This window comes from Thamnophis elegans, chromosome 16 (assembly GCF_009769535.1).
Source record: "Thamnophis elegans isolate rThaEle1 chromosome 16, rThaEle1.pri, whole genome shotgun sequence".
Lineage (NCBI taxonomy): Eukaryota > Metazoa > Chordata > Lepidosauria > Squamata > Colubridae > Thamnophis > Thamnophis elegans.
Genome location: NC_045556.1, coordinates 30,466,549 through 30,487,679, shown reverse-complemented (window position 1 = coordinate 30,487,679; position 21,131 = coordinate 30,466,549). Strand labels below are relative to the sequence as shown.

General features: G+C 44.4%; 2 protein-coding genes across 3 annotated transcripts in view; both read left to right on the top strand.

Annotated features, from left to right (window-relative positions):
• FAM102A (family with sequence similarity 102 member A) overlaps positions 1–8,574 on the top strand; it is a 65,891-nt gene extending 57,317 nt beyond the window's left edge. For both annotated transcript variants that reach the window (XM_032232622.1, XM_032232621.1), the window contains 4 exons: positions 1,080–1,269; positions 2,017–2,138; positions 3,538–3,607; positions 4,156–8,574. In XM_032232622.1, the coding sequence (XP_032088513.1) occupies positions 1,080–1,269; positions 2,017–2,138; positions 3,538–3,607; positions 4,156–4,201 (428 nt within the window). In that variant the 3' untranslated portion in view covers positions 4,202–8,574. The remainder of the gene's footprint in view (positions 1–1,079; positions 1,270–2,016; positions 2,139–3,537; positions 3,608–4,155) is intronic.
• A 4,035-nt stretch (positions 8,575–12,609) lies between these two features.
• On the top strand, positions 12,610–20,433 carry DPM2 (dolichyl-phosphate mannosyltransferase subunit 2, regulatory). Its single transcript, XM_032232429.1, has 4 exons — positions 12,610–12,690; positions 14,496–14,585; positions 17,402–17,504; positions 19,692–20,433. Exons 1-4 carry the CDS (start codon positions 12,688–12,690, stop codon positions 19,748–19,750), a joined length of 255 nt encoding a protein of 84 aa, XP_032088320.1. The 5' UTR covers positions 12,610–12,687; the 3' UTR covers positions 19,751–20,433.
• The last annotated feature ends 698 nt before the right edge of the window (positions 20,434–21,131 follow it).

The window sequence follows — 21,131 nt, the reverse complement described above, 5'->3', positions numbered from 1 at the left end:
GGTCCCTTGCAGCTCTTGAGTTGCTGTTAAACACAGAGGGAGGCCGCTAAATTCATGTAGGATTGGTGTATCCTACACGATAATCGGTTTAACTCACTAGTCCTGAAGACTAAATTAAATCACCTCTGCAGTGAAGGTAGCTTGTTTCCAAATCTCAGGTAACCTGAACAGGTCCGTCTCCATCTCCTGCTAAGGAGCTTCAATACAATACAATTCAATACAATAACAGAGTTGGAAGGGACCTTGGAGGTCTTCTAGTCCAACCCCCTGTCTAGGCAGGAAACCCTCTGTTTCAGAACATCTTCTTAAAGACTTCCAGTTGGAGCATTCACAACTTCTGGAGGCAACTTCTGTTCCACTGATTAATTGTTCTAACTGTCAGGAAATTTTTCCTCAGTTCTAAGTTGCTTCTCTCCTTGATCAGTTTCCATCCATTGCTTCTTGTCCTGCCCTCAGGTGATTTGGAGAATAGCTTGACTCTCTCTTCTTTGTGGCAGCTCCTGAGATATTGGAAGACTGCTATCATGTCTCCCCTAGTCCTTCTTTTCATTAAACTAGACATATCCAGTTCCTGCAACCGTTCTTCATACATTTTAGTCTCCAGTCCCCTAATCCTCTTTGTTGCTCTTCTCTGCACTCTTTCTAGAGTCTCCACATCTTTTCTACATCGTGGGGACCAAAACTGGATGCTGTATTCCAAGTGTGGTATTATTACCAAGGCCTTATAAAGTGGTATTAACCCTTCACGTGATCTTGATTCTCTCCCTCTGTTGATGCAGCCTAGAACTGTGTTGGCTTTTTTGGCAGCTGCTACACACGGCTGGGTCCTATTTAAATGGTTGCCCACTAGGACTCCAAGATCCTTCTCCCAGTTACTACTCTTGAGCCACGTACCACCTATACTGTACCTGTGCATTGGGGTTTTCTTGCCTAAATGTAGAACCTGCCTTTTTTCACCATTGGATTTCATTTTGTTAGAAGAACTTCTTCTGGGTGGGCCATTTTGTTGGGAACAAACGCTGGGTTCAAGACGATTCCCGGCCTCACCCCCAAGGTCATCCTGACGTTCTCGTTCGCAGGATACAGCACGGAGCACTCCCGATCCTCCAGCCTCTCAGACCTGACCCACCGCCGGAACACGTCAACCAGCAGCAGCGCTTCCGGGGGTCTCAGTATGACGGTCGAATGCCCGGAGGGCGAACGGGAGCACAGGTTGGAGAAGCCTCCGAGACCTCCCAGGCCCAACCTTTTATCGGACAGATCTTCTCGGTAAGGACTGTGAACTGGAATGGCAGAGGAGGAATGTCTCTTCTGCCTTAAAATAAATCTGGCACTAAGGTCATCCGGTTGCAAGTGTTGGGGATTCATTCCCTATTTCCCCCTATTTTTTTTAAATTATGCCTTTTGTTTTTTTTAAATTATGCCTTTTGTTCTGGCCCGCCAGTGGAGCTGGCAGCAGATTTGGACAGTAAGGAGGTTGGGGAGGAACATGGGCCAATCCTGGAGTCTGGGGAAGGCTCCGATGAGGGCTCTGTGTAGGAGGCAGAGAGGGGGCCAGGGCCGTATGCCAGTTATCAGCTGCCTTCGGAGTCAGACATCAGTGAGGCAGAAGAACATTTGGAGCCTGTTCCCAGAGAGTTGCCAGATGAAGGGAAGAGCTAAAGAACAGGGATCGACTTGGGAGTAAGGCCACAGGTGAACGATGAATGGCCCCTCCCAAAGGGAATAAAAGAGGAGTGAAAGGGGAGTGGAGTTTGCAGGAGACAATTAGTTCACTTAATTGGTTCGTGACTCTCCAAGACTCCTTGCCAAGTTCTGCAGATATGGGCCTGACAGCTCTCCAAGCCAGGTAAGGTCTGTGACCGTAAATCCTCCCTTGAAAGACTTTGCTGGATGGGAATGAGCAGAATTCACAGTCAATGAATAAAAGGGGTTTTTTTCGGGATCAGGAGTCTGCTTCATGCTTTGGAGAACCCTCGGTGAGAATGCCTTTCTTCTCCACCTCTTTTCCTGCAGAAGGAAAAAGGATTCTGTAGAAAGCCATCCCACCTGGGTGGACGACACCCGGATCGACGCAGGTGACATTGTAGAGAAGATCATGCAAAGCCAAGATTTCACCAACGTCAGCAACACTGAAGGTGAGGTGTCCCTTCCCCCCTAAAGAAACTTTTCACCCCGTTTTCCTCCATCCCTCATGCAGTTTTCCAACTTCACCACCAAATAGAGCCTGCCTTGAAGTTCATCTTCCAGGATCCCTAAGCTTCTCTCCTTAATTAGTTTCCACCCATTGCTTCTTGTTCTGTCCTCAGGTGCTTTGGAGAATAGTTTGACTCCCTCTTCTTTGGCGAAGCCCCTGAGATATTGGAAGGAAAGAAGGTGGGAAGGAAGGAGAGGAGGGAGGGAGAAAGGAAGGAAGCAAGGAGGGAAGGAAGGAGAGAAGGATGGTAGAGGAAAGGATGGGAGGGTGGAAGGAAGGAAGGAGAGAAAGAAGGATTTCTCCTTGATTAGTTTCCACCCATTGCTTCTTGTTCTACCCTCAGGTGTTTTGGAAAAGGGTTTGACTCCCTCTTCTTTGGGGCAGCCCCTGAGATATTGGAGCATTGCTATCATGTCTCCCCTAGTCCTTCTTTTCATTAAACTAGACATACTCAGTTCCTGCAACCGTTCTTCATATTTTTTAGCCTCCAGTCCCCTAATCCTCTTTGTTGCTCTTCTCTGCACTCTTTCCAGAGTCTCCACATCTTTTTTACATTGTGGCGACCAAAACTGAATGCTGTATTTATTAATTTATTTAATTGGTTTGTATGCCGCCCACTCTCGAGAGACTTAGGGCGGCTTACAGGTAAAAAAGGAAGGGGGGACATACAAAAAAAAAAAAACATTAAAAATTTCACAACATTCATAACATAGGATGGGGCTAGATAAATCAACAGCCCCAGGCCTGCCGGAACAGCCAGATCTTGGTCGCTTTGCAGAAGGCCGGAAGGGTAGTAGGGGTCCGGATCTCAACGGGGAGATCGTTCCATAGGAATTCCAAGTGTGGCCTTACTAAGGCCTTATAAAGTGGTATTAACCCTTTACGTGATCTTGATTCTCTCCCTCTGTTGATGCAGCCTAGAACTGTGTTGGCTTTTTGGGCAGCTGCTGCACACAGCTGGCTCCTATTTAAGTTGTTGTCCACTAGGACTCCAAGATCCCTCTCCCAGTTACTACTCTTGAGCCACGTACCACCTATACTGTACCTGTGCATTTCGTTTTTCTTGCCTAAATGTAGAACCTTCCTTTTTTCACCCTTGAATTGCCTTCCATGAATCTTTCCAGACTGCTTGCCTTCCCCTGGAAACGGCCAGTTTCATAGCTCTTGGGCAAATTCAAGGTTTGTGCCTCTGGCAGCTGCGCAAGGATGCCAAGCTAGGCTCTTGCTTGACCTCTCCTTCCAGCCGAGTTGGCCTTTCCCCAAAATCTTTTAAGAAAGGCTCAAATATTTGCCTCCTGGACATCTCAGCAACTGCAGTCCTCTTCCTTTTTGTCTTCCAGATAGTAACCTGAGGCTGTTTGTGAGCAGAGATGGCACGACAACCCTAAGCGGGATTCAGCTAGCAAACAGGTACAATCCTACAGCCGTCGCTTCTCAATACTTGGGGTTTAAGCCTCCCTTTAGGAGAGATGCAGGATTTTCTAAGTGTAAAAAAAGTCAAGGTTCTCCTCGCACATATGTGCTGTTCATTCCCAACTCTAGGGGGTGGTGCTCATCTCCCTTTCAAAGCGGAAGAGCGCTATCCAGAGACGTCTCCGTGGTCATGTGGCCGGCATGACTCAATGCCGAAGGCGCACGGAACGCTGTTCCCTTCCCACCAAATGTGGTTCCTATTTTTCTCCTTGCATTTTTTACCTGCTTTCAAACTGCTAAGTTGGCAGAAGCTGGGGCAAGTCACGGGAGCTCACCCCATTACGCGGCGCTAGGGATTCGAACTGCCGACCTTTCTGATCGACCGACTCAGCATCTCAGCCTCTGAGCCACCACGTTACTTTCTAAATGTACATTTAGAACCCCAAACTGGTCCATGTTTCTTTATTTAAGTCAAAATCTCTCCCTTCTGTTCTTTTAAACCACAGATCCATCACAGTGTCTTTCTGTTCTTTTTTTCCCTGCAGAGTTTCGTCTGGAGTTTACGAGCCAGTGGTCATCGAAACCCATTAAATGTGAACTAGATGGGTGGTCGTCGTCCATCCGTCCGTCCCCCACCCCCCGATGGAAACTTGTCTCAGCATTTTGGGTGGGTGGTCCTTTCCTCCCCACCCCACCACCCCGTTTTTCTTTTCTTCCTTTCTTTTTTAGTCTTCTCTGCACATAACATTCCAGGAAGGACTTCTCAAATTTTTATTTTTGGGGAGGGATCCAAGCACTCCACACCTGCCCAGAGGTACTTCAAAAACAGGCACTTTAGGTGGGATCTGGGAAGGTGTAACATCGACGATCTTCAGAAGGACGTCAGATCAATGTCCGCATGCAACGGCTCCCTCGGAGGGACAGCAACTCTTGTGCCGAGCGCCACAGTTCGGCGAGCGTGGCTTGACCAATCCTTTCTCCGCCACCTAGTTTACTGTGAACACTTCCCTCTCCCGTCCAAGGAAGCCTCAAATGGGAAACGTTGCTAGTCAGGAACGTCGCGAGGATTCAAGAGCTGGGTTGACCCGCATCTCCTCTCTTGCATTGATCCCTCCCGAGGGCTGAGACCCAAGGAACGGAGGGCCAGCCTACGCCACTGCTTTGAACCGGAAGTCCTCCCCACGTCCTTGTCTTTCATAGGAAGCCCCTGGTGTGTTTTTGGCCTCCTCAAAATCCTCCTTTCAAGCATCCGTGAGCCATGGAAAGCTTTGCAGATGTTGAATGCCACTGTAGCTTGTAGTCCTCCTTCTCCTGCAGGACAAGGAAGGGGGATGATCTTGGCCAGCTGCCATGCACGGCACAACTCTTGAAGAAGCTCAGATATGCCCAGGAAAAGAAAGTTTGGACTTTCCTCAATGAGAACCGCTCTTGAATTTTTTCATTATTTTTTTTAAAGAACAATTGTTTGGGGTGACACACATTCCCTGCTTGCAAGGTGGAGAGAAGTTCTGTGTTCACTTGGTAGTAGAGTAGAAGAATATCCCCTATCAGTTCCAACAGCGTTGCCTTCCAGATGCAAAACACATTGGGTTAGGGTTCTCCTCGCTTGGGTTTTGATTTGAAACCAAAGGCCTTGAGCATCGAGAAGGTATCCGGATCCTTCTTTTCCTCCTGCCCAAGCGTGGTGGAGAAGTTTCCATCACGATAGGCCAACATGCTCCCCAATCCCTTGCTCTCCCCATAGAGTGTGTGGAGTCTGTGGTGAGTCCAAACTCCATAAGCAATGAAATGGGGAGAGTAGCATCAGCGATCATCACTCAACTGTGTCCTCAACTGAGTTCTTCCACGTTTGGAAGGCGGGGGTGGGGGAACCCCTGGATTTGTCTTTCCATCGGATGGAGTCTTTTATTGCCCTCTCTCCATCCAGATGTTGAGATTTGTGTAGGGAACACAGCAAGCTTTAGGGCTTGGTGTAGAAGCAGTGAAGCTTATTAGCTGTTTTTCCCCACGTTGTGTTCTTGCGTTGGTCGTCTGCAAGCTACAGCTAGAAGACCTGGGCAGTTTCATCCTAGGCATAGGGTGTCCCCCCAACCCCACCCTTCACTTGTTGCTTTTAGGGGGGAGAGAGACTCAGGTTTTCCCCATTTCAAGAAAGTAGCTTGCCCTTGATAGAGGCACCAGTTGAATGGATTCACACCTACATTTCACGTGGTTTAATAATGGCTTGAGGGTGTCATCTCCCCCACATGCCTTTAGACGAGTGACTGCTCTAAAACAAGAGTGTGCAAATGGAATTCAGAACAGGATCAGGAATTGGGGAGAGGGGCACACACGGACATCAAAGGCCAGCCCTGTGGTCCCTTGAGTGGTAGCAAAGGAGTCATCAGTGGTGAGGATCTGCCAGAAGTTGGGTTCTTCACCCAACCACTGACCAGAACCCTCCTCTCCTATCTCAGCTGAGCTAGCCAAGGTTTGTATGAGTTGAAGACTCCAACCCAGCTCAAGGCCATTGTGTCGAGCAGATCAGAGAGCCTCAAACCCTCCCTGACCATCTCAGGCCGATCCTGATCTTCAGCAAAGAGGAAATAACTTGGGAACGGCCTAGAATCTCCAGGATAGACCTGGGAAACTTCCATCTGAAAGTTGGTGGCCTTGTGAAATCCTTGCACCACCATGTCAGAAGAGGTCCTCTGGAGCTTTTCTTGATACCACCATTCATACGTGTGGTTTGCTAAGAAGGACCTGGTGAATTGGAAGAAGCCGAAGCTTCTTGAGATACCTCTGTTGGTCTCCAGTGGCCTGTCCCACCAATGAATGGGTGAGGCAGTAGAGCTTGATATATGGTGTTTTTTCCCCCTGGTGGGCAAATTCTGTTCTCTAAAAAGATATTGGTCACACCTAAGCCAAACACTATCTGGGACAATTAACCAAAAGAGACCAATTGAGAAATGGTTGTTTTTCATTTGACCTCCTTACACCACGGTTAAACTTCTTTCTCCTCCCCTTTTGATTTTTTTTGAAATCTATTGATTTTTTTTTTGTCGTTGATCAACCCAGCAGGCTGGTGTAACGTTGTGAATTTTGGAGGGAGGTGTGGGGGGGTGTTGTTTAAATCATTGTTTCATTGCTTATAATAGTATGTTGTCGGGCTGTTGTTTTATAACTATGTCTTAATTTGACCAGGGAGAGAGGGAAGGAACCAGAGTTTCCACTTCTCTAGTTTCTCGGCTTCGTTGCGTTCCTTTGACATTTTTTTTTTGGGGGGGGGGGTGTTAGCACTCGCCCATCCAACTGGGATCAAAAGAACCAAGAGGCGGCAGAACTTCAAAACGGCGCCCCCGATTGAAGGAAGAGGGCACAGCTGGATTCTGTTCTCCTTCCGCACATGGTGCCAAATATATTGACTCGTTTTGTGCTTGGTTCTGCAGCAAGGAAAAAATAAACCCTCTTGGATCTTTGGAGCAAAAGTTCTCAAGAGGAGCTATTTTTTGGAGAGGCGAGAAAACACTCCACAAACACACACAAACGCCCCCCCTCCAATTTTGCAAAAAAATGAGACCACGAGAGTAATTCATTTCCCATGAAGAATTTGACGACCCCATTGCAAAGAAAGCATCTGTGTAGCTTGGTGCAAAACTAGCACGCTTCTCAGTCCCGTCCCGTAGCGCCTAATCTCTTCAGAAAATTTATTCCCCTTTTTATTATTATTATTAACACTTTTTTTAATAGTTTGGGTCTCCGCAGTGACCCACTCCCAAATGGCTTGCTTGCTTCTTTTTATGATGATGATGATGCTTCCTTCTGCAGTTCAAGTTCCCCCTTTGTAAAAAAATAAAAGTTTTAAAAGGAAAAAAACGAAGTAAAACTTGATCGAGGCAGCTGGGCTGCACTCATGCTTGTAAAACCTCTGGAAGGTGATCTCCCATTCCCGCTAGGTACGGATCAGGACGCCCCCTCCTGGAGAGGGGATCCACTGGAGAGCAGATCTCTCCTTCAGGTGATCTCAGGACCAGTTAGAAGAAAATGCCATTTCCCCATAAGCAAGTTGGCTACCTTCTTTCTTAGGCTCTGTAGACAGAGCTGGTCTTTCTTAACAAGGCACAATAATTTCTCTTGACACCCAAACTTTGGGACTGTCTGGTTTTCCCCCCTTGAAAAAAAATAAATCTGATTTTCCCCACCTAAGCCAACTTCAAAGCTGCATAACCTTCCCCTCTTCCCTCGCCAGCTTCTAAGGACAAAGATCCTTTTGCCCTGACTCCCAAAATCAAACGAACTTGGAATGTAAAAGAATAAACTCGAATAAATTCTTCACCGTGCTTTAAGAAAGTGACGTTTTCTTAAGTTTGCCGTTGCTTTTTAAGCCCATATTTTTCAGGGGGTTGTTAAGGAGAGAGAGAGAGAGAGAAAGAAAAGAGATCGTGTTTTATTTTCTTGGAAAGCGAACGAAACTTTTTAAGAGATTCGAAAGGCGCACGCGATTTATATTCAAATATTTCTATTAAGCAGGAAATATATTTTTGGAAGAGAGAGAAAAAAAAACCAGGACTATGCAAAAATTTAAGGTAGAGAATTGCCGGAAGAGATAGTTTTGATGTGTTCTGAACTTTGAAATCTGAAAAGTAGATTAAAACTCAAATCCTTAAAAAGCATTTATAGAAAAGATTTTTTTTAAAAAAAAATTCCTTCCACCCACCCCTGTTCTCTGTTTCCAAATATGTTTTCAAAAAGTGTTGAGCCCAGAGAAGAATCCGTCATAGATCTGCACATTCCCCCGTTTTAACTCGTTCTAGTATTTATCATTTTTTGTATTGGATGCTGTGCTGTCTTTGATTCAAACAGTTTTGTATTCTCTGTTACCTGGTAGAAAAGCCACAGTTATAAAAAAGAAGAAAAATCACTATAAAATCAAATGTCGTGACGGTTTTGGAGGGGCAGAAATAAAGATTGGGTTTTCTTTGGTACATCACAATCAGTGTCTCTGCTGTTCTTTTTGTTTCTCGCTGCCGAAATCTTCACACACACACACACACACACACACACACACAGCTGCTCTTAAATCCTGGAGATTATGTGGGTGCAATCAACAATGTATTTTTCAGAGTATAAAACGCTCCAAAGTATAAGACGCACCTAGCTTTTGGGGAGGGGGGAAAAAATCTGCCTCTGCCTCCCAGCAATTTGCCTCCTTGCAGCAAACAGCCTGTTTCAGTTTCAGCACAGCCTGATTAGCACAAGCAGCTGATTGTTGATTTGATTGGCCTCCCGGCGATCAGCTGTTTCATGCTGCAGGGATTGGCGAACCTGTGGCACGCAGTCATATTTCCTGGCACGGCAGCTTTCAGCTCCGGCATGCTCCAGCTCATTTTTGCCACTCTGGTTTGCCTGTTGGGTCATTTTTCACTCTCCCCAGGCTTCAGGAAACCCACGGGGGGGGGGGTCCTCACACACGTGCAAGGTGGGTGGCCATGCAATTTTGGCACACCTTTAGAAAAAGGTTAGCCTATTGCCGCATTTGCAAGCCCATTTTCTGCCTCTGCATCCCATTTTTGGCTCATTCCAGGCGGCGGGGATCAAAATGGGTGGGAAATGGGGCATGTGGAGGCCAAAAATGGGAAGAGCATCCAGAAGCTCCTGTTGGTGCAAAATGCAGTGGCCCCACACGGTTTTGTTCAGATCCCGGTGTGTATTGACTCTCCTGCGAGAGCTGCATTGGCTGCCAATTTGCTTCTGGTTGCAGTTCAAGTGTTGTCCCCTTGAAAGCCCTTCATGGCTTGGGACCAGGAGATCTGAGGGACTGTCTTGCCGGTCACATCTATCTGACCACCAGAGGACAGAGGCAGGGAATGCTGCCCCTTGCGGGTCCCATCCCTGAAGGAGATACACCTGGTGGGACCTAGGAGAAGGGCCTTCTCTGTGGTGGCTCCCTTTCTCTGGAACATCATTTCCCCAGAGATTAGAACGCTCCCCCCCCCCACTCTCATACACTTCTAGAAGGTGTTGAAGACCTGGTTCTGCCAGCAGGCTTGGGGAATCCAGAGTGGGATGGAGCCCATTAAGTAGCTCATGTGATCTGCTGGTGGCAGGATGGGAGGGTGAGTTTATTATATTACATTACCTGATTCTTTTATTAGTTTTATTGTTTATTTTTATGTGGTTTTAAATTATGTAAGCCGCCCTGAGTCATGGGCGAATAGGCGGCAATACAAATTTAATTAATTAATCATCCACTTCGATTAATACCTAGTTTCTTGCCCAAAAAAGATTGACAGGCCGAGGACTCAAACATCAGGAGTCAAAGTTCTGTCCTTACACTTGCAAAGCCATATTTCAATTTATCCACAAGGTGCTAAATTAGGGAAGAGGCTACTTCTGAGAATTGTAAGCAAATAGCCCAACTAAGGGGACGTGGTAGCTCAGTGGCTAAGACCCTGAGCTTGTCGATCAGAAAAGTCGGCGGTTCAAATCCCTAGCACCGCGTAACGGAGTGAGCTCCCATGACTTCTCCCAGCTTCTGCCAACCTAGCAGTTCAAAAGCATGTAGAAAATGCAAGTAGAAAAATAGGGACCACTTCGGTGGGAAGGGAACAGTGTTCTGTGCGCCTTCGGGGGCGTTGAGTCATGCCGGCCACATGACCACAGAGACGTCTTCGGACAGCGCTGGCTCTTGGGCTTTGAAACGGAGATGAGCACCGCCCTCTAGAGTCGGGAATGACTAGCACCTATATGCGAGGGGAACCTTTACCTTTACCTAACCCAACTAAGCAAGGAAAACTAGTCAATCCGTTCCGAATTGCGAGGTCCGAATGCAAAACTTAATTGTCATTGAAATATCTCCATGAAATTAAAATATGGACCCTACAAAATAAAAAACAAAATCCATGTATTGAACTACAAAGCAGAAATGTGTTCATAATGGCTTTGTTTTTGGGTTTTTTTTTTTTAACTTGGTTTGGGTAGTGTTTCCTCAACCGTGGCCAACCAAAGACAGGTGGATCAAATTCCAGGATCGTGGGAGTTAAACATTGCCAAAGTTGAGAAACTAAAGATTTGATCCAGGATGAAAGGAATTAGATAATTTTATGACTATGGTACAAAAATTTACATTCGGCCCCAAAAAGGGAAAGTAACTACATTTTTTTTTAAATTACAAAATTGTGTTTCCCTGAAAATAAGACAGGGCCTTACTTTCTATCCCCCTCCCCTGAAATAAGTGCTTGGCCTTATTATTGGGGAGGTCTTATTATTTTGGGGGTGCAGGAGGCAGCGAGTCTGATCACATGGCTGCTGCTGTGTTGCAATATTTTCAGGGGAGGGCTTATTTTAGCACATGCACTCAAAAGCCCGATTGGACTTATTATCTGAGGAGGTCTTATTTTCGAGGAAACAGAGTAGATGCTAACCCAAATGTGCTACTTTGTGGAGGGAGCAGTGAAATGCACCCCAAGCCTTGGATAGAATAAAACTGGTCAGGAAATTACCTACGGCTTAAAAAAAACAACAATAAAAAAAATTGGGGGGGGGGGAGGGTTTGAAAAGCAAACAAGGACATCAGTGAACCTTTGAAGTCTGGATTTTCCAAAAATGCCATGCTCAAAATGAGATGAGTGTAAGAATATCTGAATGCGAATCCTCAAATTTCATTGCAATCCCCACTGGAAGAAAACGGGAGAAAAAAGAGGGGAAACTTAGAATCCCTATTAAAATAGCAACTGATCCATTCTGAAGACTTTGACCTCTTAAGAGCACTACGCAAATCTTCTTTTTTCTTATTATTCATATATATTATATTATTAGATGGCTCAGTGGCTAAAACACTGAGCTTGTCGATCGAAAGGTTGGGAGTTCGAATCCCTAGAGCCGCGTAACGGAGTGAGCTCCCGTGACTTGTCCCAGCTTCTGCCCGCCTAGCAGTTCGAAAGCACGTAAAAAATGCAAGTAGAAAAACAGGAACCACCTTTGGTGGGAAGGGAACAGCATTCCGTGCGCCTTCGGGGGCGTTGAGTCACGCCGGTCACATGACCACTGAGACGTCTTCAGACAGCGCTGGTTCTTCGGCTTTGAAACAGAGATGAGCACCGCCCCCTAGAGTCAGGAAAGACTAGCACATATGTGCGAGGGGAACCTTTACCTTATTATATAATTATATATACCTGTATTTCCTTACAGGTAGTCCCGTTAGTTTAGTGACCATTCAAAATTATAATGGCACTGAAAAAAGCGACTTATGACCGTTTTTCACAGTTACGTCCGTTCCAGCATCCCCCATGATCATGTGGTCGAAATTCGGATGATTGGCAACTGATACATATTTATGACCGTTCCCATGTTCCTGGGGTCACATGATCCCTTCTTACGACCTTCTGACAAGCAAGGGGAGCCCGATTTGCTTAACGACCATGTGACTAATTTTACAACTGCAGCAGTACACATTACTGTGGCAAGAAAGAATCATAAAATGTGGCCAAACTCACTTAACAAATGTCTCACTTAACAACATAAATGTGGGGCTTCCTTGTGGTTGTAAATCAAGAACTAGCCGTGATCGTTCTTACTAGCTTACCAACTGCAGTGATTCACTTAAAAACAGGGGGCAAGAAAAGTCATACAATGGGGCAGTAGTCACTTAACACGTGTCTCACTTAACGTAAATCTGGGGCTCAGTGGTCATAAGTCGAGGATTACCTGTTTAAGGTAGACAGCACCCAAAAAAAATTGTGCCCTTCATCCTCTAACTATCCAAATTGCATTACATTGCAGTTCTCCCTATTCCACCCCCCTCCAAAAAAAAATTAAAATTAAAAATTAAAAAAAATTAAAGCAAACCTGGAATCATTTCTGACTCTTCACTATTGAATAAGTCTTTGATTTTCCCGGGGATTTTTTTCCCCTCAACGTTTCAGCAAATCCAAGTGGGTGCCCCTCTAAACTTTCCTCCGGCCCGAACTCTACTGTCCGTGGGAAACTTTCGCACGTCCTCTCCGCTCCTGATTGGCCAGCGTGGCCGGAAGTAGGTCATCCTGGCTCAGCTCGCAGAGCCAAGTTGCAGAAGAGCGAGGCGGGATTGGTGGATTGCAATGGTGAGGCTCGCTTTTTGCAAGGGGGAAAGGGTCGTTTTCGTTGATTTTGCAAAAGGTTTTTTTTTGTTGCTGTCTTTTGCAAAACAATTGGGAGGGAGGAGAAAGTGAGAAGGCGCAGTGCTTTGTGTTAAAAGTGTGGGGTTTGCTTATTGTTATTGTTATTTTTAATATGGAGTTGCCTGTTTCGATTTGGCTACACTGTCTCCAGTGGTGTTGCCTTCGGAGCGCAAAAACCTTGCAAAAACCCATGCAGGATGGCCAGATTTATTTTTATTTGATGCGTTTTGTTTATTTGCTTTTGCGAAAAGTAACTACCGAGAAATTTGAAAGCCATAAGCTTGTAGAAAAAACACTGTTTGCTCTCCCTTTTTAATAAGAAGGAGAAGAAGAAGGGAAAAGGGAGGAGGAGGAAGAGGAAGAAAGAGAAGAAGGAGAAGAAGAATAATTAGTATTTCACAAACTGACTACCTACAACGCCATGATCGTGTTGCTAAGATCATTCACTGGAAATTGTGCCAAAAGTTTGGATTTGAGTACAGCAAAAACCACTGGGAACATCAGGTTGAGAAGGTTTTAGAGAATGAAAAAGTCAAGATCTTGTGGGACTTCAGAATCCAGACTGACAGGACTCAGCCTACAACACACCTGACATAACAATAGTTGAAAAGAAAAAAGTATGGTTCATTGACATTGCAATACCTGGAGATGCACGAACTGAAGATAAACATCAAGAAAAAAAATCACAAAATACCGGGACTTGCAAATTGAGCTTGAATGACTGTGGAAAAAGAAATCATGTGTTGTCCCGATTGTAATTGGAGCCCTTGGAGCAATACCTAAAGGGCTACCTCGCTATTTGGAAATTCTAAATTTTTCTGATTCTACAAAAAACCACCCTACTTGGAACAACTTATATCCTCCGATGTTACCTTAACAGTTCCTAGGTCCTTGGTTAGGACTCGAGCTGTTGAGCTACCAGCCCCAAAGGCTGTGAATCTCACCAAAGATTAACAGTAACAATAACAACAACCAGGAGATGCTAGAGTTGAAGAAAACTCTAGAAAAAATCACGAAATACTATGACCTGGCCATCAAAACTACCCGATTATGGATGAAACATGTAACAGTGATACCCATTGTCATCGGGGCATTTAGTACCATGTCCAAGAATTTTACAAGATACATCAACAAATTGCAGCTTCCTGCAATGACACCAGCGGAACTGCAAAAAACTGCACTACTCGGAACATCTTATATTTTAAGAAGCTCCTTGGTTGATACCTAAGATGCTGGCAGCAACCCGTAACAACCATCAGCACCAGTCACTGGTATTTGTGATGCATTTTTGAATGTTCAGTTGACTGAGTTTCATGTTTAATGAATAAAGTATGATAATAATAATAATATGGAGGAGGAGGAGGGAGAGGGGGAGAAGAAGAAGAAGAAGATTATTATTATTATTATTATTATTATTATTATTATTATTATACATTTTAAGAAGGTTGTTGATTGATACCTAGGACGCTGGCAGCAACCTGTATCAATCATTAGCACCAGTCACTGGTATTTGTGATGCATTTTTGAATGTTCAGTTGACTTGAGTTTCATGTTTTTTGAATAAAATAATAATAATAATTCTTTATTGTCAGTGCACAACATATGCACAATGAGATTGGTTGATCTCAACATGTGTACAATGAGATTCATTTCTTTTTTTAAAAAAATGAGTCCTGCTTATTGAATGGAACTTCCTTTTCCATTTTGGAATGAAATAAATATTTCTTCTGCTTTTGTTTTGTTTTCAGGCCACGGTGAGTGACCAATTGGTTGGGTATGGCTTAGTGGCCTTCAGCTTGGTTCTCTTCGCCTACTACACCATCTGGATCATAGTCCTGGTACGTCCTGAGTTTTCTCTAGCATTTGTTTTATTCATTTTATTAGTTTGTCAAACAGGTACAAGATAGCAGGATATGTATGAACATGGATGTGAAGGAAGGAAGTAAACACAGATAAATGGGGACAGTAGGAAAGGGACGGTAGGTACGCTGGTGCGTTTACGGACCTCTTAGGAATGGAGTGAGGTCCACGGGAGACAGTTTAAGGTTAAAGTTTTGGGGGTTTGAGGATGTAACAATGGAGTCGGGTAGAGCATTCCAGGCGTTGACCACTCTGTTGCTGAAGTCGTATTTTCTGCAATCGAGTTGGGAGCGGTTAATCTTGAGTTTGCATCTATTGTTTATTGCGGTTGAAGCTGAAGTAGTCATTGACAGGTAAGACGTTGTAGTAGATAATTTTATGTACTACGCTTAGGTCAGATTAAAGGTGGTGTAGTTCCAGGTTGTTCAAGCCCAAAATTTCGAGCCTCGTGGCATAAGGGATCCTATTGTGAGCAGAGGAGTGGAGGACTCTTCTCGTGAAATACCTCTGGACTCGCTCGTGTTAATTTGATTCTTTGTGGGCCATCAAGTTGATTTTGTTTCCTCCCCCCCTCCTAACAGCAAACTGATTCATTGATTTATCTCCATGATGATCTATCGCTTGCCTGTTCTTTCAAGGCTCCCCACAATGCCCCCATCACCACTGGAACCAAAATCCATCCATCCATCCGTCTTATTCTGGTCATTCCCTTTTTCTCTTTCCTTCCACTTTTCCCTGTATTAGCGCTCTTTCCAAGCAACCAAGTTTCCAAGTTTTTCTGTGTGTCTGGAGGATGGATGGATGGGGAGGGAGGGGGAGAGGGTGGGGAGAGAGAGATTGGGAATAGAACATACTTATAAGCTCAGGTTTTAGATTTTGGCAGAGTTTTGCTCTCCAAGCTTGTTTCAGTTTAGTTTCTGAACATTTTGTTACCAGAGTAACACCATCAGCCGGATTTTCTTGTCCTATTCTCCTTCGCTTTATAAATGTCTTGTGTTCCAGTTGGTCGTGTGATATAGAGATAGAGATTCAGCCAACTAGATAGATAAACAGACAGGTTGAGTGGATGGATAAAGAAAGAAAGGAAAGAAAGAAAAGAAAGAGAGAGAGAGAGATGATGGAGAGAGCAAGAGAATATAGGATAGATATGATGCATGATTACATGATAGATCTATGGATAGATGGAAAGATAGGTAGTTAGGTATGTTAATGATAGATAGATTGAAAAATAGATAGATAGAAAGATAATAGACAGACAGACACACACACATACATACGCAGGCAGGCAGGCAGGCAGGCAGATGAGAAAGAGATGATGGAGAGAGAAGATAGATAGATAGATAGATAGATAGATAGATAGATAGATAGATAGATAGATAGATAGATAAACAGAGACAGACAGACAGACAGACAAGAGAAAAAGAGACATGATGGAGAGAGAGACATATACAATGGATAGTTAGATTCATGATGGATGGATGGGTGGATGGATGGATGGATGGATGGATGGATGGATAATGTCCTCTTAAACAGCTATGAACAATCCAATTCCCTTTCACATGGGACAACACCCAATAATTCAACTTAACTTGAATTATTATTAAATGTCTACCCTGCCCATCTCACTTAAGGGGCTCCGGATGCTTTACCACCACAAAAATAAAACCATATAAATCTAGGAACAAAGAGCACAGCTTAACAATGCAGCTTACGAGAGGGTCCTTGGTGCTCTCTGAGCTTGGCTGTTTTCTTGCAGACGTTTCACGACCCAACTAGGTAACACCATCAGTGCTAGAAGGGAATGAAGGAGCAGGAGGAGAACTGTGGGGTCCTTGGTGCTCTCTGATTTCAGCTGTTTTCTTGCGGACGTTTCACAACCCAACTAGGTGACGTCATCAGTGCTAGAAAATCAACCCAACATTGGTTATTTTTTCTAGTAACTACCACTCTGCCTACCTATTATCTACAGAAGATGCCTTATGACGACTTTGCCTTATCAACATATACATTTAATAAATAACAAGACAAGTTGCTGTATTTCAGGGACCCATGGAAAGATTTCTCTCTGCTCTCTTGTTGATACGTTTTCTTTTTTTTAAAATAGTTTTTATCCAACATTTTCAAGTTTAAAAAGAACAAGAAAAATAAATAAACACAAAACAGATAAAAACACAAACAACATAACCACATAATGTACTTTTGCAGCTATCCGCCTCAGCATGTATATTCTGCTTTTGCGATTTATTTGTATTGCCTTCTCTTAGTTTTTAACAATTCTAATGATTATCTGTGTTAATCATATTATAATCTAGTGGTATAGTGCATATAATCAAATTTTACATTACTTACATTTTTCTTCATAGTATATTCGATAGTTTACAAAACTTTTCTTTCTCGTTTTGGTATCTATTCTCTAACCACTCGTACCGTCTACTCCAAATTTTATAATAGTCTGATTCTTCTCTTCATTTTAATTCCATGGTTATCCTGTCCATTTCAGCACATTTAAGTATCTTCCTAATTACCATGCAATTGGGTGTATGTGTGTGTGAGTGTGAGTGTGTGTGTGTGTGTAGTTTTTGGTTTCCAATTTTGTGCAAAGGCGATCCTTGCAGCGGTGAGTACGTGTAATGTTATATATTGATATTTCTTATCCATCTCTGGGTCTAATATACCTAATAAACATGACTCTGGTTTCAATTGTTCAATTGTTCAACCTCTGTTCAACCAATCCTTCATTTTAAGCCAATATTTCCTGGCGTCATTGATAACGTTTTCTGTTTCTCTCTCTCAGCCCTTCATTGAAAGCGACCACCTCGTTCACAAGTACTTCCTACCCCGAGAATATTCAGTCATCATTCCTGTGGTGGCCGGACTGGTGTTGCTCCTATTTATTGGTGAGTTTCATCCAAATTTAGGGGCGGCTAACCTGTTCTGACCCCCCTCCTCCATCCAGGAACGAAAGCCAAAAGCAAATGTAAATAAGAATACTTTTAATCAGTCCAGACTCTCGTTGGCTGCAAGCCCAAAATAAACAAAGAGATAAGCACTCGGGCAGCAATTACTACAAACCTAGGCAATGCAAACGAGCTCTCACAGCAAACCACTTCTCCAAGTTGGTTTCTCTGAATCGTGAACGTTGACTCCTGCAAACAGGGCGTGGCACAAACAGTCTCTTTTATAATCAGGAGAGGATCTTAATCAGCATCAGCTAAGCGCAATCATCTCCTACAATTACGCAGTTGTTCCTTCGAGTAGCCCTTCGACGGCGTGCATCCTGAAACAACTCACAAGTGTTTTCCTGAACACTCCCTCTGATCCAAGGCTCCGCCGCCACCTGGTGGCCAACCAGTCTCTCCTCACCCTGCTCGGAGAAGGCACCCTGTCCAGGGTCTTCCACCTCCTCCAGGGCCGACTCATAAGACCCCTTGCTGTCGGAGTCTGGTGGCAGCTCCAACGGCTCCTACTGGGCCACAACACTAACCCAACAGGGGGCTCGAAAGAAGATAAGAAACCCCCGAAAATACTCCGTAGGCTGGCTAGAAAGTCTTCCTTGCTTCCTAGTTTTCCTTCTTTTTCCCCTTGTCAGCACTCCTCCATTAGATAATTAGGAAAGAAAACCACGAGACTCCATTGATAGAAATCAAGTGTACTTTTACTAATTATAAATGATCAGAAGCGTAGCAAAGTGAAGACTGATTATTTAGGCGCGAAAGCAAATGATATATAGAATAACCCATTCCCCACCCCTTGGCATCCCAGTTACAGTCCAATCATAATTCTCCCAAGTGTCAGGTGCGAGATAACTTCGAAAGGCATCACCAAGATGGAATGTCGGTGCCGTTGGCTTTGGCGGGAAACCTCCTCCGCAGCAGAAACTCCAGAATCTTCCTCCAGCACAATTAATAATCCCCTCCCAAATACCATGCCCCCCCTCCCCGTTTCTATGGCAGCCGAAGCAGCAGCAAAGCAGAGGCTGACACCCCTCCACTTCCATTTTCCTTCCTTAGGATTTAATCGCTGTTTGGTCTCGTATGTCTGATCTGCCCTACGGAAACCTCGACTTTTAATATTTTATGTATATTTAAAATAAAAAAGGTTTATCTAGCCACCCCCCCACCCCCCCGGCAGCACATGAGCTGCTGGGGGGGTGGCTAGATAAACTTTTTATTTTAAATATACATAAAATATTAAAAGTCGAGGTTTCTGCAGCGATCAAATCCTAAGGAAGGAAAAAGGAAGTGAAGGGGAAAAAGAAGGAGAACCGGGCACTTAATGTAATATGTAAACAAATAAACCAATAATGATATCCATTCATCTATTCGAACTTTACTGTCCTGTTATTGGCTAGCTGTTTATTTGTTTTGAGTTTTAATTAAGCATCCTTTTTTTTTTTTGGCAGTGAGAGGGACGCGGTGGCTCAGTGGCTAAGACGCTGAGTTTGTCGATCAGAAAGGTCGGCATCCCTAGTCTGGAACCAATTTCGTTGTATTTAAGTACAATGACAATAAAGATTAAACTTATACTTAAGCGACTGAATTTTGGTTGTGTGACTATGGGGCGGCCTACGAAAAAAACAGTCCTAAGTCACTTTTTCCCACACTGTAGTAACTATGAACGGTCGCTAAATGAACTCGCCGTAAGTTAGCAATAGCAATAGCAGTTAGACTTATATACCGCTTCATAGGGCTTTCAGCCCTCTCTAAGCGGTTTACAGGTTTATATCGCCCCCACAGTCTGGGTCCTCATTTCACCCACTTCGGAAGGATGGAAGGCTGAGTCAACCTTGAGCCGGTGAGATTAGAACCGCTGAACTGCAGATAACAGTCAGCTGAAGTGGCCTGCAGTACTGCACCCTAACCACTGCTCCACCTCGGCTCTTGAGGGCTGCCTGTATTTTATTTTATTTTTATTAATTTTTTATTAACAAACACGTAAAATACACACACACACACACAAAACTTAGACGTACGCCACATTTTCACAATACAACACGAACAGGAACTGCCTGTATTTTAATTTTTCTGTTTTCCTTCAGCCAGGGCGTAGAAGGTTTCTACTTTTCTTTCTCTGTGTCTCCTTAGGAACGTTTATATCTATCGTGATGTGGAAGAATCGGAAATTGGAAAAAAAGACTGCTTGAACAGAGAGAAGAGGAGGAAGATGGGAGATCCCTTCCAGGGTTCAGTTGGGGGGGGGGGGGGAACGGTGCGGCAATTAGCAAGATATTTGGGGCCCAGGATTGATCCCATCCTATCCCACCCCATCCAGGCACGGACCGAATTTCCAAACTGTGAACCAAAGAGAATCCTTTTGCAGAGATTCCCACATATGTGCTACAGAATCTGAAATCCCGGAGCGAGGGGTTTTTTTTAAGGGTCCAAATTTAGCCTGGAAATTCGACTAGGACAGTCGTTTACCAGGCCCCTGTTCTAGTTGTGTCTTTTGTGTGTGTGGGTGTGTGGGTGTTTTTAAATCCTGCTTTTCTCCTGCATCGTCTTGTGTGGTTTGTGTGGTGACTTTTGAGTCTCTGGATTGCATTGGTCTTTTCTCGTGCGAGTTCCCACTCAAACCTGTAACTCCCCCCCCCCCCTCCCGAGGGATGATACATCCATCCAGAATTGCCCTTCGGTTTTTCCAGCGTAGCGAGAAACCTATTCTTGTCACAGATCGGTTCTTCTTCTTCTTTTTTTATTATTTACCTCTCGAGCCAAGTGACCATTGAGATGGGGTTAATGCGTGTTAATTGGAAGCTTTGAATGACCCCGTTAAACGGCAATTACAAATAAGTTCCACTCCTGTCCTTTAGAATGCTGTAAAAAAAAACAAAAATACCACACAGTTCAAAAGACTTGTTCAAAAGTTTCTTTTTTCACTCACAAAAGCATCCTCTGACAACGTCCTCATTAAATCCCGGGGCAGAAAAGTTTGTTTACTGGATGAAGGAAGGAATAGCAAAGACATTGTGTGATGTTTCATTATAGCACCGCTGTCTGGTTTTGTTTTTTTTAGTTCATCCCCCCAAAAGGAATATTGTTGTTAGTTGTGAACCATCGCAACCCCATGGACAGCGTTCCTCCAGGCCTTCCTGTCCTCTGCCATCCTCTGGAGTCCATTTAAGCTCACGCTGGCTGCTTTGGTGACTCCATCCAGCCACCTCCTTCTCTGCTGTCCCCTTCTTCTTTTGCCCTCCATCGTTCCCAGCATGAGGCTCTTCTGCAGGGAGTCCTTCCTTCTCATTAATCTTTGAGTCTCCTCTTCAGGATCTGGCCTTCTAAAGAGCAGAAAGGGTTGAACTCCTCAAGGACTGACCGGTTGGATGGCCTTGCAGTCCAAGGGACTCAATGCAGGAGTCTTCTCCAGCACCAGAGTTCAAAGGCCTCCATTCTTTAGCGCTCAGCCTTCCTTGTGGTCCAACCTTCGCAGCCATCCATTGCAACTGGGAAAACCACAGCCTTGACTAGACACACTTTTGATTGGCAGGGTGATGTCTCTGCTTTTTAGAATGATGTAATGGGGAAAAA

Bases quoted from the DNA above. Each gene is read 5' to 3' on its own strand.
- DPM2 (XM_032232429.1), top strand. The intron at 14,586-17,401 runs GTACGTCCTGAG...TCTCTCTCTCAG, and splicing joins CCATCTGGATCATAGTCCTG to CCCTTCATTGAAAGCGACCA. The intron at 17,505-19,691 runs GTGAGTTTCATC...GTGTCTCCTTAG, and splicing joins GGTGTTGCTCCTATTTATTG to GAACGTTTATATCTATCGTG.